Source organism: Solanum pennellii, chromosome 1, assembly GCF_001406875.1.
Source record: "Solanum pennellii chromosome 1, SPENNV200".
Lineage (NCBI taxonomy): Eukaryota > Viridiplantae > Streptophyta > Magnoliopsida > Solanales > Solanaceae > Solanum > Solanum pennellii.
Window position 1 is genome coordinate 645,180 of NC_028637.1, and position 22,214 is coordinate 667,393.

General features: G+C 35.9%; 3 protein-coding genes across 5 annotated transcripts; 1 reads left to right on the forward strand and 2 right to left on the reverse strand.

The window, feature by feature from the left end:
- The first annotated feature begins 1,965 nt into the window (after nt 1-1,965).
- On the forward strand, nt 1,966-4,636 carry LOC107002837 (receptor-like protein Cf-9 homolog). 2 transcript variants are annotated; one of them, XM_027915234.1, is made up of 3 exons: nt 1,966-2,485; nt 2,591-4,400; nt 4,517-4,636. In XM_027915234.1, the coding sequence occupies exons 1-2, from the start codon at nt 2,074-2,076 to the stop codon at nt 4,381-4,383; spliced, it is 2,205 nt and encodes a 734-aa protein (XP_027771035.1). In that variant the 5' UTR covers nt 1,966-2,073; the 3' UTR covers nt 4,384-4,400; nt 4,517-4,636. The 2 variants fall into 2 exon arrangements, with proteins under 2 accessions (XP_027771035.1, XP_015056509.1); XM_015201023.2 differs by having other exon boundaries at nt 1,966-4,400.
- A 28-nt stretch (nt 4,637-4,664) lies between these two features.
- Nucleotides 4,665-8,882, reverse strand: LOC107002846 (putative pentatricopeptide repeat-containing protein At1g10330). Of its 2 annotated transcripts, XM_015201043.2 has the most exons (4): nt 8,740-8,882; nt 5,711-7,287; nt 5,329-5,457; nt 4,665-5,069 (listed from the first exon to the last, which is right to left on the reverse strand). In XM_015201043.2, exon 2 carries the CDS (start codon nt 7,268-7,270, stop codon nt 5,867-5,869), a length of 1,404 nt encoding a protein of 467 aa, XP_015056529.1. In that variant the 5' UTR covers nt 7,271-7,287; nt 8,740-8,882; the 3' UTR covers nt 4,665-5,069; nt 5,329-5,457; nt 5,711-5,866. The 2 variants fall into 2 exon arrangements, with proteins under 2 accessions (XP_015056529.1, XP_015056521.1); XM_015201035.2 differs by having other exon boundaries at nt 4,687-5,457.
- A 9,197-nt stretch (nt 8,883-18,079) lies between these two features.
- Nucleotides 18,080-22,124, reverse strand: LOC107015518 (IQ domain-containing protein IQM2). The gene is made up of 8 exons (XM_015215829.2): nt 21,962-22,124; nt 20,255-20,734; nt 20,053-20,167; nt 19,885-19,950; nt 19,702-19,790; nt 19,524-19,614; nt 19,180-19,419; nt 18,080-19,068 (listed from the first exon to the last, which is right to left on the reverse strand). The coding sequence occupies exons 2-8, from the start codon at nt 20,686-20,688 to the stop codon at nt 18,205-18,207; spliced, it is 1,899 nt and encodes a 632-aa protein (XP_015071315.1). The 5' UTR covers nt 20,689-20,734; nt 21,962-22,124; the 3' UTR covers nt 18,080-18,204.
- Between the last annotated feature and the right edge of the window lie 90 nt (nt 22,125-22,214).

Consider the following 22,214-nt stretch of genomic DNA (forward strand, 5'->3'; position numbering starts at 1 on the left):
GTTCAAACCGATAGACATAAATACAGAATTGAGTGATATAATTTCTAGTGATCGAAATTCATATGGATTTCAAACATCATTTAGGAAGAAATCAAGTAGAAGCACTTGACTATAGGTGAGGTTTATCGTGATCTACTGTTGTTCTGATTCATTTTATTAGCCAACTGCTCCACAATTTCAAAGTTTCGGGGCAAAGAAAAAGATTCATAATAGCAAAAGGAAATACCTCGTCAAACAGACTTAGGAGCCAGGTTTGTCAAGATATCACTACAGCTTGCTTTAATCCATATGCAGGATCCTTCTAACTGACTTTGTTGAGTCGAGATTTCACAAACATGTATCTGTCATGCTATGACTTAGCTGATGCGGCAGTTATCAGCTCCACTAAATAAACTTGTGGGCTGAAACCTTACGTATTCCAGCATCGAAAATTGCTTTTCTCAAGGCAGCAGCATAATCCCACCTCTCTGAGCCAGCACAAATGATTCGGTTGCGACTCAAACAATAGTTGTGCTACTTTATTTTCCAATTCAATAGCTCCATGAAGTCTACAAGCACCCATCAGAGCCCCCAAGAAAGTGGCATCAGCTTCATAAGGCATCTTCTTTATGAAGTCGCACGCTTCCTGTAGTAGCCCAGCTCTCCCTAAGAGATCAACGACACAACCATAATGTTCCATCTTAGCTACAACTCAAAATTCATGAGACATTGCTTCAAACAATTTAAAACTGAAATCGACAAGCTTGGCATGCGCACAAGCTGATAGAACAGACACAAAGGTAATCTCATTTGGTTGCAGACCCTTTGCACCTCATCTTCTCATACATCGTTAATGGATAGCTAAGGAAGAAATCATAACATGATTTTGAAACCTTTACCATTGAGCTAACTTTTAAGAAAAGGGTTGTAGATTAATTGTGATACATTAATTTCTATTCGACCTCCTTTATGATGCAAGTTACATAAATGAAAAAGTGCTAAATTAAGAAACAGAGATTTGGTATCTAGCTTAGAGAAGATTTGGGCCTCTTGAAGTGCACAACACACTGAAGGCCCAATCTGCTCACGGACCCAAACCAGCAAAACAAAAGAAAATTAGAATCACATAAAATGAATCTTTAGATCATCCAATTAGACGATATGTGCACAGCACTCACTAAAAACATTTGTGTTTCACTCAACTCTTTCACATAACACAAACATATAAGACTCGACTTTAAGTTCTGTAACATAAAAATCTGTAGTTATAGAATTTGAAGATATTTTTCAACAGAATGTCTATAATAAGGGGTATCAAATACTCATACATAAGTAGTTATTATCATTTGAAGAGTACTTTCATGGAACTTTTTAATTCTGTGAATTTATTTCAGGAGAAGTTTAGGAAAAAAAGGCGATATGTGAATTTACTCCGGAAATTTTTAAAGGTGACCTTCATTTTTTAATTTTCTTGGTACAAATGGACCTGAGATCATGCTTAAAGATGAAGTCGATTGAAACATGTATAACTTTTATATTTTAATGAACATTTGAAAGAAAGCATAGTAGAATTTTTCTTAACTTTTTTAGTTTTTGTAATAGAAAGGCAAAGTTGTGGGAGTGGGGGCAGGGTTGTTAAGGGAACCAAAACCTGTTGTGTGGGGGCTGGGTTGTTAACGGAGTAAGAAAGGTTCTGTCATAGCAAAATTCTTAAAAGACGAATTGTGAAAATAGACCATAAAACGTCGAGACTACTTTAAAAAAAGTAAACTTTATTATGGAACGGAGGGAGTATCAATTTGGGAAAGAAAGTAAGACCTTAAAAGAAGAAGAGAAAGTTGAGTGTGTGTGTGTGTGTGTGTGTGGAGGGTTGTTAAGAGAGCCAAAACAAAGACCTTTTTGTAAGCTATTGAATGAAAATGACCTTCCTGGAATTGATTACTCCAAAGTAATAACTAAATCTGCATAGTGAACTTCGTTCCTGAGTTTGTGCTATATATATCTCATCAAACATAATGAAACATGTAGACACAGCAAACATTTCTTGATTTCTTCTCTATCTACTTAACTAGTTTTGATCATTTTAGTGCAGAAATGGATTGTGTAAAACTTATATTTTTTATGCTATATCCCTTTCTCTGTCAACTTGCTTTCTCCTCATCCTCACCTCATTTGTGCCCCAAAGATGAAGCTCTTGCTCTTCTACAATTCAAACACATGTTTACCGTTAATCCTAATGCTTCTGATTATTGTTACGACATAACAGACCAAGAGAATATCCAGTCATATCCAAGAACTTTGTCATGGAACAACAGCATAGATTGTTGCTCATGGAATGGAGTTCATTGTGACGAGACGACAGGGCAAGTGATTGAGCTTGATCTCCGTTGCAGCCAACTTCAAGGCAAGTTTCATTCCAATAGCAGCCTCTTTCACCTCTCCAATCTCAAAAGGCTTGATTTGGCTTATAATAATTTTTCTGGATCACTCATTTCACCTAAATTTGGTGAGTTCTCTGGCTTGACGCATCTTGATTTGTCACATTCAAGTTTTACAGGTCTGATCCCAGCTGAAATCTCTCACCTTTCTAAACTACACATTCTTCGTATAGGTGATCAACATGAGCTTAGTCTTGGGCCTCACAATTTTGAACTGCTCCTTAAGAACTTGACCCAATTAAGAGAGCTCCACCTTGAATCTGTCAACATCTCTTCCACTATTCCTTCAAATTTCTCTTCTCATTTAACAACTCTACAACTTTCAGACACACAGTTACGTGGGATTTTGCCCGAAAGAGTTCTCCACCTTTCCAACTTAGAAACCCTTATTTTATCATATAACAACTTTCATGGCCAACTTGAGTTCTTATCCTTTAACAGAAGTTGGACCCGACTTGAATTGCTAGATTTTTCATCCAATTCCCTTACTGGCCCAGTCCCATCCAATGTAAGTGGACTGCAAAACCTACTATGGCTCAGCTTGTCATCAAACCACTTGAATGGGACTATACCTTCCTGGATGTTCTCCCTTCCTTCGCTAAAAGTGTTAGACTTGAGCAATAACACTTTCAGAGGAAAAATTCAGGAGTTCAAGTCCAAAACATTAAGTATCGTTACTCTTAAAGAAAATCAGCTGGAAGGTCCAATACCAAATTCACTCCTAAACACGCCAAGCCTAAGAATTCTTCTTCTTTCGAACAATAATATCAGTGGACAGATTGCTTCAACTATCTGCAATCTGACAGCACTGAATGTGCTAAATTTGAGAAGTAATAATTTGGAGGGGTCAATCCCACAATGTTTGGGTAAGATGAATATTTGTAAATTGGATTTGAGCAACAACAGTCTTAGTGGGACACTTAATACAAATTTTAGTATTGGAAACCAACTCAAGGTCATTAGCTTGCATGGGAATAAGCTAACAGGGAAAGTCCCACGATCTTTGATCAATTGCAAGTACTTGAGACTTCTTGATCTAGGTAACAATCAGTTGAATGACACATTTCCAAACTGGTTCGGAGACCTACCTCGTTTGCAGATTTTTAGCTTGAGATCAAATAAGTTTCATGGTCCCGTCAAATCTTCAGAGAATAGAAACTTGTTTCCGCAGCTTCAAATTCTGGATCTATCATCCAATGGATTTAGTGGTAATTTACCAATAAGTCTTTTTGGGAATTTGCAAGCCATGAAAAAAATTGATGAGAGTGCAAGAACCCCACATTATGTTTCTGATCAATATGTTGGTTATTATGATTATTTGACGACAATTACGACAAAGGGACAAGATTATGATTCGGTTCAAATTTTGGATTCTAACATGATTATCGATCTCTCAAAGAACAGGTTTGAAGGTCACATTCCAAGCATTATTGGAGATCTCGTTGGACTTCGTACCTTGAACTTATCTCATAATGTCTTGGAAGGTCATATATCAACATCATTGCAAAATTTATCAGTACTCGAATCATTGGATCTCTCATCTAACAAAATCAGCGGAGAAATTCCGAAGCAGCTTGAATCCCTCACATTTCTTGAAGTCTTGAATCTCTCTCACAATCATCTTGTTGGATGCATTCCCACAGGAAAACAATTTGATTCGTTCGAGAACAGTTCATACCAAGGGAATGATGGGTTACACGGATTTCCACTATCAACACGTTGTGGCGGTGATGATAGGGTACCACCGGCAATAACTCCAGCTGAGATAGATCAAGAAGAAGAAGAAGATTCACCAATGATCAGTTGGGAAGCAGTTCTCATGGGTTATGGCTGTGGACTTGTTATTGGACTGTCCGTAATATACATAATGTGGTCAACTCAATATCCAGCATGGTTTTCGAGATTGGTTGTGAAATTGGAACACAAAATTACTATGAGAATGAAAAGGCACGAGGAAAGATATTAGTGTGTAACAACCTCCAGGTATTTCAACTTGAACTTTATCCTTCAGAAGATTATTTTTTGTATATCAATGTAATATCTACATACTTTATCATTAAAGCTCTTAACTTTAATTTCTTTATTTTTGAATTTTGCAGAATTCAAGTCTACAGAGTTGCTGAAGATGCAGATAAAAGCCTTTTATCTTTTATAGTTTGTGATGTTTCCATAAAGTTTTTGTAATCCAATGAATAAAGGCATGACTTTTCTTCCATGAATCAACAGATCATTCAATAAGATGATATGTGTCATCACTAAAAACATTGTATTTCACTCAACTCTGTCACATGACATTTCATAACAAAAACATAGAGCACTCGACATTATGTTCAGAAACGTAAAACTCTGTAGTTACAGATTTCAAGAATACTTTTTACAGACTCATCGAAAGACCAAAAAAACATCAGGAAACCATGGACCAAAGTTGCAGTCTTCAAAAGTTTAAATTTTATCATTGAAGCAGAGCAGCAAAATGCCCAACCGACGTATCATGAGAAAGAGACTATGAGCTCAGAAATGGGAATCTTTCAGTCCATAACTCGGAAAATCTAGTATCCAACACGGCCTCATGGTCTCAGAAGGAGAATCTTCTGTTATTATCATCAATGAATTCAGCATTACACGCTATAGTATCCAACATGGCCTCATGAGCTGTCATAGCATCGTGTCATTTAAGTATCTAAAGATGAATAGGTAAAGTTCTACTGGTTGATAATATAATGTTTAGGGATCACGTACAACGCCCAAGGACAAAATCATAGTAAAATATATGACAATTTGTCAGGATATTCTTCAACATACAATAACTTGAATAGCAACGACAACCACAATGGGGTTGGTCTAGCAGTTGAAAAATTGGAGAAACAACCTTAAAAACGAAGGTTAGAATCCTAGCAGAACACAAGCTGACCTGTGTTGGTGGCTGAGTTACTCGCTACCTGTGTTGGTGGGAGGTAGACGGTACCGATTGATTAATCAAGTATTACTGCTACACAACAGCAACTATGCATCAGTCCCAAACAACAACTTGCATAGAGACCTGCAATAATGTTTAAAACCTTACCTAAGATTAGACATGAACACACAATTAAGTGATAGAATTGCTAGTGATCCAAATCCATATGGATTTGACACTTCATTTAGGTAGAAGTCAAGCAGAACCGCATAGGTGATGTTTACATGATCAACTATTGTTCAGACTAATTAATTAGCAAACTGCACCATAATGTCCAAGTTTTTGGCCAAAGATAAAGATTCAGAAAAAGAAAAGTAGAAAAGAAAAAAAAAAATACCTCGCCAAACAGACTTTGAAACCAGGTTTCTTTAATGTATCCTCCTTGATCTGAAGCAGTGCTTCAATCTCTGTGCAAAATCCATATGCAGGATCCTTTTAGCTGAATTTGATGAGTAGAGATGCCATCACCAAGCCGCTGCAGTTATCAGCTCTACTAAACTAAACTGTGGGCTGGAACCTTGTGTATTCCAGCATCTAACATTGCTTTTCTCAAGGCAGCAGCATGATCCCACCTCTCTGCACCAGCATAAATGCTTGAGAGTTGCACATAACGGCCAGAATGACTTGGTTGCGACTCAAGCAGTAGTTGTGATACTTCATTTCCCAATTCAATAGCTCCATGAAGTCTACAGGCACCCATCAGAGCCCCCAATACAGTGGCATCAGCTTCAAAAGGCATCTTCTTTATGAAGTCGTACGCTTCCTGTAATAGCCCAGCTCTCCCTAAGAGATCAACCACACAACCATAATGTTCCATCTTAGCTACAAGTCCAAATTCATGTGACATTGCTTCAAACAATTTAAAACCGAAATCAACAAGCTTGGCACGCGCACAAGCTGATAGAACAGCCACGAAGGTAATCTCATTTGGTTGCAGCCCCTTTGCCCTCATCTTCTCATACATCATTAATGCCTGCTTCTCTCTTCCATTCAAAGCTAGGGAAGAAATCATAGCATTCCAAGCACAAACCTGCTTGCTAACCATTGCATCAAATATCTTTGAAGCATAAACCAAACAACCCATCTTTCCATAAAACGCGATCAAAGCGGTCATCGTGAAGACACTCAACTCCTCATTCTTTACCATGTAAGCATGTACTTGCCTCCCAAGATATAATGCCACACCAACATCCAAAAACGTGCAAGAAGAAAGAATACTAACAAAAGTAGCCTCGTTTGGCTTCAATAAACCACGCTTCACATCCTCGTGTACCATCATTCTCTGGAAAAACTTAACAGCAACTTCAGAGCACCCGTTTTTCATGAACCCATGAATCATACTAGTCCATGAATAAACATCTCTATAAGACATGCGAGAAAACATCAAGAACCCCAAACCCATATCCCCATTTTTCCCACAAGCATCAAGCATCGCATTATACGAGACAATACACGGTTCAGGAATTTCATCAAACACCTTGTGCGCACTCCCGAGTTCACCCGCGTGCGAATACAGCCCAATGAAAGATGTACAGACATATGGGTCACCCAAGACCCCTCTTCTCAAGACTTGACAGTGAAGGTTCTTGCCTATATATGAAGCCAAACGGGACGGGAAAGACGAGGCTGCTTTGCTAAGGGAAGGGAAAGTATGGCTATTCGGCTGAGCTTGATGAAAGAGCATGTGGGTGAAAAGGATGAGAGCTGTTTGAGGCTGAGAAATGTTGAGATAAGCCCTGATGAGAGTGTTGTAAAGCAGTGTGTTGATCCATTGAGAGGTAAGGAGGAGACGGCCACTCGTTGTGAGCAGCGAATGGACTTGTTTGATTTGGTTTGAGTGTTTGATAAAATGCTGCAGAAGTTGAAGCATATGTTCAGGTTTTTTTGGCTTTGGCATTCCAACATTGTCAGCACCTAAGATCATGGGGAAGTAATTTATAAACAGTCCTACCAGTGGCGGAGTTATTAAAATATAAGAAAATAAACACACAAAGAAACCAAGGGGATTCAACATCTATAAAATATATAACGACAACAACAACATACCCAATGAAATCCCACAAGTGAAGTTTGGGAGGGTAGAGTGTACGTAGACCTTACCACTACCTTGTGGAGGTAGAGAGACTGTTTCTAGAGGACCCTCAACTCGAGTATAGATATCAGAGTAAGTATGAAAAGGAAAAATGACAGAGAAGATAATATAGCAACTATTACGATCAATAATCGGAACATCATAAGGCCAAAACCCTTTGGAAAGTAAGAGAACACTCTACTACCTATTAACCTTCTACCTTAATCTGCGACCTCCACACCCTCCTATCTAAGGTCATGTCTTCAGCTCCAGCTGAGGACATAAAAAAAAATTATGCAGATTCTTTTGGTTTGACTTAGCTATTAGAATTTTCATTTGATCATTACTTGTTACACTATCAATTAACATATGCCCTAGTCCATAAGAAGGCATTTACTAAAATCTTGTTGTTGACTTATTGAAACATTTACCATTGAGCTAACCATCTAAGAAAATGGCTGTAAATTATTTGTTATACATCAATTTCTATTCGACCCCTTTTATCCTTGAAGTTCTTAATGTTACCTCTTGATTTTTGAAAATTGCCGGTTTCGAGTCTAATTAGTTGTCGGAATGCAAATACAAGCTTTTACTTTCATAGGTTATTGATGTTTCATGAAGTGTTTATTACCCTATGAATAAAGACATGAGTTTTCTTCCTTTGCAACTGAACCAGATATGTTTTCATCGGTCTACAGTATGTAGAACTAAATTCAGTATCATTATTATTAGTTAACTATCTCCACCTATTCCTTCCCATATTAGTGGCCTACATAACCTACCATTTCTCCTATTGTCATCAAACTATTTGAACAGGACAAAATATTCCATCCTGGTTATCCTTTCCTCCCTTCTTCGGTTTTGAAGAAAAACCATCAATTTCATTGTCGAAATTGAGGAACTCAAGTCCAAAACATAATCTTGGACTGATTTAGGGGCAAAAATCAGTTCCTAAGAATTTCATCACATGCAAAAAGGGTCAAAACATCTTTTGAGCCGAGCATCTATCGGAAACCGTCTCTCTACACCCCAATAGGGGCAAGTGACACCACTTGTGAAATACACTAAATTATTACAAAAGGGTCAAAACAGAAACCCCACCAAAGCAAAACAAACTTTTTTCCACAAAACATAGAAAATTAATCAAAAAGAAGCTAGCTTTGAGTACCAAGATTCAACCTTTTTACACTTACAAATCAAATACTTCAAAAACATCTCATTATACTATCAAAAAAGAACATACATTTCACTCATCTGTAAGTAAAGAATGAAGCAAAGAAGTAAAAAAATTATACCTTTCAGCTGCAAATCCTTGAATTTTAGCCAAATGGGGTTTCTCTATTATGCTTTTGAAACTTCAAAAAAATAATTTAAAAAAAAATTATTAGTAAAAAAAAAAATTCCCTTTTTGCTCCGCTGATGAAATTAGGGCTCCACTATTCTCTCGGGTTATGGGTAAAATGATGTAATGTAAATGCTAAATTAGTCCCTAAGTTTTTCTTTATGTGAAGTTTGATCCCTTTAGTATCTACAATACACCTTTTTATAATTGAAGAGAAGCTATATTATAAAAGCGTATATATTTAATTATATACTTTCTCCGTCTCAAAATACGTGTCATATTTCTTTTTTTAAAAAATTGATTTGACTAATATTCGAAGCTGAATTAGATTCAATTAGTTTGATATTCTATAATTTAAATGTAAGTAACAGAAAACTACATGAAAGGTATAATAAGAAGTTGTTCTTTTTATATCAATATAATGAAAAAAAAATATTTTAAAATATTAATCAAAATTTATGTTATGTAATTCTCGAAAAAGGAAATGTTATAAGTAATAAAAAAAATTGATTTTAATGACCATGAATTGAAAATTGTATCAAAAATATATATGAGATACATAATATTCTTGTTCTTATTCCAAACACTTTAACGGAATAGGGGTTAAAATTTCACAAATAGCTACTTATATCGTGTGTTAAATTTGAAATTTCATGACATTAACTATTTTTCTTAAAGAGTGTCAGGAAAATGGTCAGTAATCACTATTTATCATGGAATAGAAGTATAAAATATTGCTCGTGGAGTGCAATTTATCATATGATGAAATAACATAATCAGTGAACGATTTTAACCTCACTTTAAAATAATTTCAAGAAAATTTACACTTACATATCATTCAAAAAGTATCAAGAATAGGTAAAGATAATCTAATTTACATAGAAAAAAATCTTATAATGATAAATATATATATATATATATATAACTTAAACTTTGATAAATAACACACATTAGTCCAAATTAATTATTTTTTAAGGTAGATATTAGTCCACGTAGTATACACATTATGCAATAATTTCAATCAACAAATTAAATGCATGGATCTTAGATTATTATTATAATTATTAAAACTAAATATTATATCCGTACGAGTTCAAAGTGCAAGTTTAAATTTAAAAAGTTTAATATTAATTGTTTAAAATAAATATGCCAGCTCTAATTAACAAGGCTAATCATATATTATAATTAAGCAAATCTTTTTATTCAATGAAAGTGCTTACATTATAATTTTGTCTTATGGTTGTTGTGTCTGCTCAACTAATTAATGCCACATGTAAGAATTTGAACTTCAAAAAAAATTAAATTATTTTACTCTTACTTGAAAATTAAACAAATTTAATTAAAGTAATAAGAGTAAAAGAAAGTATGTTATTTGTGAAATTCGAAATAACAGAAATAGGTTCGTATTCTGATTTTAAAAATTAAAATGAATTTTTTTTCTTGCTATTAAAAGTAGAAAATAATGTTATAAGTATTAATTAGAAAAAGTGAGATGAAACTAAAAGTTAGAATAATCGTAAAAAAAATTAATATTCATATTAAAGTTTAACTAAATTCAGATTCATATTGAAAATCTCATGTTTTAAGCAATACTTCATACTTGAAGCTCGAACTGAAAATCATATCTCTTATTCATATTAAAGTTTGATAAAATTCAGATTCAAATCGAAAAGTCATATATTTGAGTTTAAATATTTCATAATAAAGATAAACTTCATACTCAAAGTTCGAACTTAAAACCTCTAATTAAAAATAAAAAAGTACATACAAATCTATAAGTTACAAGCTATGATTTAACTATCAAAAATAACAAGTTACAAAGAAAAAAAAAATCCCAATAAACTCATGAGATATATGGATATTAATTAATATGCAAATCTTCCATAGATCTTTTAAACAATAAATTAAGAAGAATTATCCATAATTGAATAAACCTCCTAGATATGAAATCTTCATATTTAAGATCACAAATCTTTCAATTAACACTTAAACCAATTGTTAAACTCCAAGTATATTCTAATGAGCTGGAAGTAGATAGCAAAACTTAGACTTAATACTCTTAATGTTCTTTTTTATCTCAAATAAACAAAAAAAAAAACATTAAAAGGAAAGTTCAAAAAAGAAAGAAAAAAAAACACATGATGCCCTTTACAAATGGTACAACAATTATTTAAACCACTAATGTGTTGTATCAATTAAGTAATCCCTCCACCAATAATATCATTCGTGATAGAATGGTAAGTATGCATTCATTCGTAATCAGATGTTTTAAGTTTGATAATTAGGTATGAAGTTATCTTTATTGGAAAATAATTTATCTATCAATATGAACTTCTCAGCGCGGATGCGTCTAGTACTTATACTTTATTAATCAGATGTCTCAGATTCGAGCACTAGATATGAAATCGCCTTTGTTAGGGACGTATTTACCTATGAATGCACGAATCTAAATTTAGTCGGGCTCTAGTATTCATTCACTATTAATCAGACGTCTCATATTTGAACACTATATATGAAGTTGACTTTGTTAGAGGCTAATTTTTACCAATCAATGTAAACTTCTTGGCGCGAATCTAAATTTAATCAACCTCCAATACAGATATCGAAAAATGGTGGAAACCAAAAAAAAAATACATAATAGCTCATGTTGCAAGTTTTAAATGTATGTATAGCATGATATATAAGTGCATGCAGCCTTTAGGAAAATAGAATAAGTATTTACTTGTCAATATTCCCTAATTATTGACAAGTTCATGAACTTATCCAACAAACATTAAGGTCTATAATTGAAGATTTTGCAGAAAAAAAGATATATTTTGTTTTTTTTTCCTTCAGTTTTTGTCTGTACTTTTAACAATCCCATGTTTTGAATCTCATAGACAGTAACAATTGGCTTTTGAATTAATGTAACTCTTCATCCAACATATGACCATCATATTGTCTTTACATATGTTATATTAAGTTCCACTTCTTCTCATGTCTCAAGAACGAGTTTTAGTGTCTGGATCAGCTTGCGTGCATGTATAGATATCGAGTAACTCTGCCCCAGTACTAATGCTTAGGTAGATGGTGAGAAATCAACTACTGTCGTTTCATTTCATATATCATAGTTTGATTGTGCACGAAGTTTAAGAAAAATGTTTGTAATGTACGAATATCTGACCTTTTGAATCTTGATCTAGGTCAAGTGCATGTGCTTTACATATTTCTTAAATATTGGGATTTCATTAATAATAATATTTTTTTCACTTCCAAGAAGTTGTAAGCACATCATAATGATTGACTATTAAAGAAATTAATTAGTAGTTATACTAATGACCTGTGATTCAGTCTTATCAAAAACTGCCTCTATTATTTGCTTAACAACAAATTGTCAGAAAGAAATAATGTTAATTACACTTGACTTTGTTAAACAGGCATGTTTTATGTCAGTTTATCATGTCAACAGTACCTAATCTTAACATAAACTAGAAAATTAACAAAACCAAACAACCCCTAGTGTTTGGTTTCAATGTTCAAGGTAGTACAACACATGATGTGTGGTTAGAGCAGCTTATGTTGCTCGGACTCTTCAAAAATGTCTATGGTCATGTGTCTGATCCTTCAAAAGTAGTATAATTTTCGAGTATCTAATACAACTACATTCTTGGAAGGTCCGATGTCTGATCCTCCAAAAGTAGTATAATTTTTGAGTATCTAATATACAACTACAGTAACTGTTAGCGGAAACGTGAAACTAAAGAACAAGGAAGAACAACAATATTTAATGTGGTTCGGATCAAAATGATCCTACGTCCACCAAAGAACAACTGCACCGATATTTATTTCACTATAAAAGGAATATAAGTGAAATACTACAAGAGAGAGAACACAATGCCTTAGAAGGTGAGAAGGCAAGTGAAAGGATGATTTGAAAATGAATTAAGAGCTACCTATTTATAGGAATAAATTCATCCTATTGATGTCATCCATGACATCACTATGTGTCAAAATTGTCAAGGTTAAGATAGCAAACCATTTTATGGTTTGCCTAACTTTCACCTACCAAGATACAATCTTTGACTTGTATTTTGTACTAATTATCTTCCTACCAAATATTCATATTAATTCATCTTCCATTTAGTTTGATTCCACAAGAACCAAAACCAACTCTTTCAATCTCCACCTTGGTTTGTGTTCCAAGCATGCGTATAAACAACTCCGGCCAAAACTTCTAAGCTTACTGGGCAATCCCATTGTAAGAAACAAGAAGAATCAAACCTTTGTTGAACATACCAGCTCCACCTAGCAGTTGTTCTCTTAGAGTTGCATCATATTCCCGCCAAGTCCTTGCAGTGTGCAAACTTGGCAAGCGGGACTATTTTGGTCAACATGTCTGCAGCGTTATCGTCTGTGATAACCTTCTCAACCTTGATAGCTCCCTTTTCTACGACATCTCGAATAAAATGAAATCTGACATCAATGTGTTTGGTGCGCTCATGAAATCTTTGATTTTTAATCAAATGAATAGCACTTTGACTATCACATTTTAGAATTGATTTAAGCTGAGCTGAACTCAATTCTGCCACCAAACCTTTCAACCAGATAGCTTCTTTCACTGCCTCCGTTGCTGCCATATATTCTGCCTCTGTTGTAGACAAAGCGACAATCGACTGTAAAGTCGATTTCCAACTAACGGCACTGCCAACGAGAGTAAAGATGTATCCAGTTGTGGACCTCCTTCGATCAAGATCCCCTGCATAGTCAGAATCAACATAACCGAGAATTGAAATACCTTCACTTTTCCGAAAGGTTAGGCCAACATCAGGAGCTCCTTTGAGATATCTCAATATCCACTTGACAGCTTCCCAATGCCTTTTTCCTGGATTTGCCATGTACTTGCTTACTACACTTACAGATTGGGCAATATCTGGACGTGTGCATACCATAGCATACATAATGCTACCAACTGCACTCGCATAAGGAACCTTTGACATATGCTCCACCTCATCCATAGATTGAGGCATTTGTAACTCTGAAAGCTTGAAATGAGAAGCTAAAGGTGTACTTACAGGCTTGCTCATATCCATATTGAATCTTTCAAGAACTTTTCGGATGTACCTCTTCTGAGAAAGATGTACAACACCATTTTCTCTTGAAATTTCCATTCCAAGGATTTTCTTTGCAACTCCTAGATCCTTCATGTCAAATTCCTTGCTCAACAGTTTCTTCAAAATATTTATCTCTGTGATGTTGTTAGCAGCAATAAGCATATCATCAACATACAACAAAAGATAAATCATAGAGTTACCAGACATCTTCTTGTGATACACACAACTATCAAATGCACTCCTCGAAAATCCATGTGTAGTCATGAATGCATCAAACCTCTTGTACCACTGTCTAGGGGATTGCTTCAAACCATACAAAGACTTCTTCAGTTGGCATACATGGTCTTCTTTTCCTTCAGCTAGGAAACCTTCAGGCTGATCCATATAGATTGTCTCTTCTAGATCACCATGTAAAAAAGCAGTTTTGACATCAAGCTGTTGAAGCTCTAAATCAAATTGTGCAACCAATGCTAGCAGCACGCGAATTGAGCTATGTTTCACGACTGGAGAAAAGATCTCATTGTAGTCAATTCCCTCCTTCTGACTGAAACCCTTTGCAACCAATCTCGCCTTGAACCTAGCAGCTTCCACTTCTGGAATACCTTCTTTCTTTTTGTAGACCCATTTGCATCCAACTGTCCTCATCCCCTTTGGCCTTTTAACTAAGACCCATGTCTCATTTCTGTGAAGAGACTCCATCTCTTCCATCATGGCCAACTGCCATTGTGCAGCATCTTTGCAAGAAGTTGCTTCAATATACGAAGAGGGCTCGAGATCCTTAATCTCTTCTTCTGCAGCTACGAACGCTTGTGCAATCAGATTTTCTTGCTCTATAAGACGTTCCGGTTTCCGTATCCGCCTTTTGTCCCTTCCCTTCGCAATTGTGTATGGTTCATTGGAAGCAAGTTCTTCTGCATCTTTTGACTCATCACTTTGAGTCTCTTGATCCCGTTTCTTGGTAAGCTCCACCGGTAGCTCCACCTGCTCGTTGTTCTCGTTTCTAGATAACTCCACAGAAACTTTACGAGGATCAAGTATAGAGGATTCATCAAAGGTAACATCTCTACTAACTACAAATTTGAGTAAAGACAAACACCATAGTTTGTACCCTTTTACTCCATCAACATACCCTACGAATATGGCCTTTTTAGCCCTTGGTTCAAGCTTACCTTCATTAACATGATAATAAGTTGGACACCCAAATATTCGCAAGTATGAATAGTTAGAGGGTTCACCTGACCAGACCTCATTCGGAGTCTTAAAGTCAATCGCTGATGCTGGAGACCGATTGACAATATGAGAAGCAGTATGAACTGCTTCAGCCCAAAATACTTTGGACATCTTAGCTTGTAAGAGCATACAACGAGCCTTCTCAAGAAGAGTTCTGTTCATTCTCTCGGCAACTCCATTCTGCTGTGGTGTGTGCCTGACCGTCTTATGCCTTGCGATCCCATGAACCTTGCAGAAATCATTGAACTCTTCACTGCAAAACTCCAAGCCATTGTCCGTGCGAAGATACTTGATTTTCCTCTCAATTTGATTTTCAACCAAAATCTTCCACTCTTTAAATGCTTCAAAAGCATCACCTTTTGTCTTCAGGAAACGCACCCAAACCTTTCGTGAAAAATCATCAATGAATGTGAGAAGATACCTCTTTCCTCCCTTTGATGGAAGCTTAGAGGGACCCCATAAATCTGAATGGATGTAGTCTAGCACCCCTCCCGTCTTGTGCTTGCCAGTGCTGAAGCTGACCTTTTTCTGCTTCCCTAAGACGCAGTGCTCACAAAATTCAAGTGTGCTGATCTTCTCACCATTCAAAAGGTTGCGGTTGCTCAACATCTCCAATCCTCGTGCGCTCATATGGCCTAGTCTCATGTGCCATAATTTTGCCTTGTCATCATTAGATAACTGCACTGTAGATGCATTTACAGAGCCAATAATGGTGCTTCCCGCAAGTGTGTAGAGGCCATCCTCCAGCTTGGCCTTCAACATGACTAAAGACCCTTTAGTCACTTTCATAGTTCCTCCTTCACTCATGTACTTATAGCCTTGTTTATCTAAAGTACCCAGGGAGATCAAATTCTTCTTTAGATCAGGAACATGACGGACTTCTGTAATAGTCCTCATGATTCCATCATGGCAGCGAACATGAACTGAACCAATGCCAACTATTTTACAAGTTGCATTATTGCCCATTAATACAGTTCCTCTGCTTGTTTCATAGCTGCTGAACCAATCTTTTCGGAATGTCATATGCAGAGTACAACCAGAGTCTAAGATCCATTTGTTGTCATAGACTCCATTATTGCATGATGTTGTTAGTACATAATCATCATCATTATCATGTACTTTCTCAACAATGGATGCACTCGCCTTTTCTTTGGACTTCGACATAGGGCAATCTCGTTCAAAGTGCCCCTTCTTGTGACAGCCCCAACACTCCGCATTCTTTTTGTTCACACGAGACTTTGATCTGTACTTCGATTTGCTCCTTCCCTTTTGGCTAGTACGACCTCTTACAAAGAGTCCACTAGCTTCGTCACTTTTGTCTCCTTCAAAATGCATCCGCACATCACAAGAGTTTAGTGCTTGCCGCACTTGCTCAAGTTTAATAGGTTGTTTGCTATACATCATTGAATTCTCAATATCACGATATTTTGAAGTCAATGAAAATAGTAAAGAACATGCAAGTGTCTCCTCGTCCTTTTTAATTCCAGCAGTTTGTAAGTCCATCACAAGTTTATTGAACGCATCTAGATGGTCTTGCAACAAAGTACCTGAATCCATCTTAAATGTATGAAGACGCCGTTGTAACAACATCCTTGTTGTCACTGACTGGTCCTGGTAAAGCCCTTCCAGCTTTTCCCATAACTCTTTGGCCGTCTCTTCGGTACTTGTACTCACTTCACAAAGTACGTTAGGTGCAAGGGACAGTTGGATTGCACTCAATGCATCTCCTTCAATCTTTTCTTTGTCGGAATCCGATATCTTATCGGGGTACTTTCCGTCAATAGCATGGATTGAACCTTCCCTCCGCAGTAACGCTATCATCTGGATTTTCCAGATATTGAAGTTGTTGCGCCCACTAAATCTATCAATTTCAAACTTCATGGAACTCATTTTTTTTTTTTTTGTTCTTCCTTTTCTACTACAATGTATTTGGAACTACAGAAAACCAAAGTAATCCTTTTCTGATGTGGAAGTTCAGACTGTGCTGCAACCACAGAGCATACTCAGACAGAACCTTGCTCTGATACCAATTGTTAGCGGAAACGTGAAACTAAAGAACAAGGAAGAACAACAATATTTAACGTGGTTCGGATCAAAATGATCCTACGTCCACCAAAGAACAACTGCACCAATATTTATTTCACTATACAAAGAATATAAGTGAAATACTACAAGAGAGAGAACACAATGCCTTAGAAGGTGAGAAGGCAAGTGAAAGGATGATTTGAAAATGAATTAAGAGCTACCTATTTATAGGAATAAATTCATCCTATTGATGTCATCCATGACATCACTATGTGTCAAAATTGTCAAGGTTAAGATAGCAAACCATTTTATGGTTTGCCTAACTTTCACCTACCAAGATACAATCTTTGACTTGTATTTTGTACTAATTATCTTCCTACCAAATATTCATATTAATTCATCTTCCATTTAGTTTGATTCCACAAGAACCAAAACCAACTCTTTCAGTAACATTCTTGAAAGTCCGAGCAATAGAGCAGCATGTCAGGGGCTCGATTACACGAGTTTCCGGTTATCAAGAACAATGCAAACTAAACTCAGACTTTTAACTTATTTCAATTTACTCAAAAGGCTCAATATTAGCCGTGTGTACTAAGGACTTGTTCGGACTCTTCAAAAGTGCAACCAAGTTGAAGTCAGATTCTTTAAAAGTAGTGCATTTTGGAGGATCCGACACTCATGTAGAGCATCATTTTTAGAGAGTCCGAGCAACGTAAGTGGGAGTACAGCCCTTTGTGACTGTCAGAGTACAACAACAAGATCAACTTCTCAAGAAAATAAGTTTAAGCTAAGAATACCATAGATAAAGAATGAATGATTTCCTTTTCTTTTTTTCTGTTTCTCATTTCTTTCTTTTCCACTTACAAATAAGTATTGGAATTCAAAATTTTACAATTTGCATATTGCAATCTACCACTAGGATGAACAAAACTTGTGTACAGTTGAATAGGAAAAAATAAAACTATGGAAGAATTGTTATGAAAAGAATTTCTATGTCATTTTGTCTATTCACAGTGAAAGAACAGACTAATGAAAGAAAAAAAAAACTAATCCTAGTTCAAATGAATATGAAGTTAGGGTCCTTTATGTGGTGGAGAGGAATATTTGCTATTGAGGCAAGATAAAGTTTTGTTGCCCATAGGAGAAAGGGAACAGGAAACCTGCATTACGCGGCTCAGGCTCGTTGGAGTTGATGCTCTTGAAGGGAAGTTCATTTTGAGACGGCAAGCACTTCTCGGGGACAAGCTCACTTGTTCTAAAGCATGGGATTGCAGCTGTGAGGGGTAATCCCTCAAACATCCGATACGAGGGCCAGCTCCTGTGCTCCATTTGCAAGACAGTTGCTTTCCCAACTGATACGATTTAAGATCCTTGTGTGAATTAATCCTTTGGATGATAGATTCATCTGGAATTATCTCTTCATTACTTACATCGAGTTCTTCAACAGAAGAGCTGCGTTCTAAATCCATTTGATCTTGTTCGGGAGCAAACAATTCTCTTGCTGTTTTGTATCCGTCTGTGGGCGATTCCAAGTAGGAAAAAGATTTAGCAGCTTCACTTTCGTTCTTTAACTTCTCTATGAAACCATCGTTCCGGGGAATTTGAAGATTAGGCAATTTGATACTGAAGTTATGAGATGGTTTTGAATTGGAAAGTTGTATATCAGCAGCTTGCTCTTGCACTTTCAAGTCTCTTTTCTCTGAATTCGACTCTTCTAGATCATTCTCCTCTGTCTCTAAACCATCTTTTTGTAAGTCGTCCTCAGAAGAATCGCCTCTGAGGAAAACGGCACTCTTCTTGCCAATCGATTCTTCCTCGTCTTCATCAGAATCAAGCTTAACATCATTGAGATCGACATTGTTCTCTGTCATGAATGAAATGAAGTCCTGGAAGTTTTCTGGGGTAGGTCGGTAATGTCCGCTGTGAGGCCAGACAGCCTGTAGAATTCAATTAACAAATGAAAAAAGGGTTAGATCGAATTCACAAATAAGCTGCCAATATAAGTCGACTCAGAAGTGTGAAAATGACTCGAAGATACGTTAACATACCTTCAATACTCCTCGTTCTGCAACTATTCTCCCAGCAGCTAATGTAGCTCCTCCAGCCAAGAAACTAGAGTGCTGAAATGTGCCTTTAGTTTTCTTGCCAACGTATAAGGTTTTCGAGGTGCTGAGCACAAAAATCCACTTAGTGCCTTTTGGTTCATCAGTCGTGTCAAGGAGCTTCCGGGTTTCCTTGTAGAAGAGTTTCCCACCTTCCACCTCAACTTCATAAGCCTTTCTTTCCATCTATAGTTTATAAACAAATAAAAAACGATAAGTAAAGTTTCCAAATCCCCACAAGTGCAACTAGCCAAGATACTAATAGACTGATAAATGGAATAAGGACCTACCGGACCGAGGTACTTAATGCACTGCTGCTGAAGTTTCCATCGAGGGCATTTATCAACAATATTCACTTCTTTTCCTTCTCCAATATCCAACCTGATTAAGAGGAACATAGTTAGCAAACGAGAAACTTTCATGATGTATTATCGTTAAAACTCAATCATTCTTCATCTAGACAATTACCAGTAGAAGAAGGGTTCTTTGCTTTGAGAATGCAACCATTGGACATAATAGAAATGCAAGTTGTGTCCATACCGATGTCGTGGGTCGATCTGTTACACAAAAAAAGCCTTACCCTTATTAGTAAAACTGAAATTTGGCGTAAAACACGAATTCAGTATATACCGTTAAAAAAAATCTACTTACAGCTTCAAGCCAGTGCTGTAGAGCTAGTTTCTGAGCTTTGCCATTCTTAGATAAGCCCTTGCCAACCTGCATGAAGAAGAAAAAGATCAGTAAAAATCTTAAAGATTAATAAATTTAAAATCTTTGCAATAACTTTCATCAGCATTTACGAAATGATCCAAAATTTACCTTGGCTGCTCTAGTTCTTGCTCTCGACCAACGAGAAACTGCTGTCTCGTGCTTATCAAGATCAAAAAATGAAATAGAACTATGCTTAAGTTCAGCAAAATCTAATAGCTTCCACCTGAAATTTTCCAAAAAAATACATGTCAGGAACATTCAAATCAGTAGAGTTTATCGATAGGATGTTTTTTTCGGCATAGATACGTACCAGCTTTGCTCTATAAGTACTGCACAGTCTGCTAATTTTCTTCTAGTCCTAAAACTCTTGTACACTTTCTGTAACTTTAAAGCTGCCTCATGTTTGGGGCTGCTAGTATATGCTAGAGGAGATTTTTGAGACTCTTTATTCATGCTTCCTAACCTATGAAACTCGCTAAACTCGGGTTTCTCTTCTGATGAAGTTCTCTTTAACTCCATTGCACTTCCCATTGTCCTAAAGCTGATGGTTTTCTCTATCGACATCCTTCCAGAGCCTTCTGATTGCAATATTGTTGGTTCTGTGTCATGGCTCTTAAAGCTAACTGACCGTAGTGGCGTCTTCTGCTCATCATGTCCGAAATCGATAGATTTCACAACGACAGAATCAAGGCCAGTTTCCGAATCACTTTGAGAGGCTAGTGGGCTCGAAAAGGATAACCCCATACGATTTCAAAATCGAATCTTGACAGGTTATTGAGACCTTAAAATCCTGTCAATAGTAACATACATTTAGAGTTGATTCGTTCAAATTATACTAATCAAAATGCCAAATGGAAACACATCAACAAGTAAAACTTTGTTACATCACATTATGAGCTGTACTATAAAGTATAAACTAATATTTACCATTTAAAATCTCCAAATGTAGACAATCAATCAAGTATCATTTGCAAGAACCAACTTTTTGCAAATTTTGACCAAGAAGATATTCTTCAAGAAAAAATTATAATCACTTCATATTTTACATTTTTATATTTGAACAAGTCAAGCAAGAAGATACAGATTCTCATAAAACAGAAGAATGAATAGCTATTGGCATAAACTTTAAAATCTGAATCTATTGGCACTTTCTAATTTACTCAAATCTCTAAAAAAAAAAAAAACATATTCAAAGTGGAAAAAAAAAACAGAGAAGAATCCACATTTGGCAGATCATAAGAAAAAGAAGCAACCCCATAAAAACAAAAAAAATACCAATTTTACAAGATTCTTGAAAACCCAAGTTGCAAAAAACCATGAAAAGAACAATAAAGATTCAAACTTTTTTGTTTGTTTTCCCACCCAGTGTCCGATATTCGCATTGAAGCCTAACTAAATCCGAATCCACCCATATTAGGATAAAGACCTCTCTAACAAAGACGACTCTATAGCCGGAAGTGTCCGATACCCGCATTGGAGCCTAATTAAAATTCAATTCACCCATATTAGGATAAAGACCTCTCTAACAAAGACGACTCTATAGCCAGAAGTGTCCGATACCCGCATTGGAGCCTAACTAAAACTCAATTCACCCATATTAGGATAAAGACCTCTCTAACAAAGACGACTCTGTAGCTAGAAGACTCAAACTCATACCTCTAGTCAAAAATAAAAATAAGTATTTACCACTCCACCCAACCATTTACAACACTTTATTGGTAAAGATTCAAACTTTACCTCAAATGCAAGAATCTTTGAACCAAGAATCCATTTTCAATGCCCCAAACACCTCAGAAAACATAAATGCATAGATTTTTCTAATTAACTCATCTCAATCTCACAAAATAGCAACAAACACATTCAAAGAAAGATAACAAAAACACAGAAAAACCCCACATTTAACAGATCATAAGAACAAAAAAAAACACAAAAAGACCATTTTCACAAGATTCTTGAAAACCCAATTAGCAAAAACACAAGAAATCATGAAAATGGACAATAAAGATTCAATCTTTACCTCAAATGCAACAATCTTGAAACCAAAAATTGCAAAAAATAAATGGGTATTAGTTTGCTTTTTGGCAATGATTGATACACAAAAAAAAACTGTTCTTTTTCACTTTTGTGCTTTATGGGTATTTTTCTGAATAGGTGTGCTATACACAGAATGAATATGAATATACTGATGGCTATTAGCTGATTTATATACATATATATATGTATATATATAGGAGGAAAAGAGAAGACATAGGAAAGTGTGGGGTTGTTGG

Coding starts and splice junctions, on each gene's coding strand:
- LOC107002837 (XM_015201023.2), top strand. CDS start 2,074: ATGGATTGTGTAAAACTTATATTTTTTATGCTATATCCCTTTCTCTGT.
- LOC107002846 (XM_015201043.2), bottom strand. CDS start 7,270: ATGCCAAAGCCAAAAAAACCTGAACATATGCTTCAACTTCTGCAGCAT.
- LOC107015518 (XM_015215829.2), bottom strand. CDS start 20,688: ATGGGGTTATCCTTTTCGAGCCCACTAGCCTCTCAAAGTGATTCGGAA. Junction 19,951..20,052: donor CAAGAACTAGAGCAGCCAAG/GTAAATTTTGGA, acceptor TTCTTCATGCAG/GTTGGCAAGGGCTTATCTAA. Junction 19,615..19,701: donor AAAGAACCCTTCTTCTACTG/GTAATTGTCTAG, acceptor CCTCTTAATCAG/GTTGGATATTGGAGAAGGAA.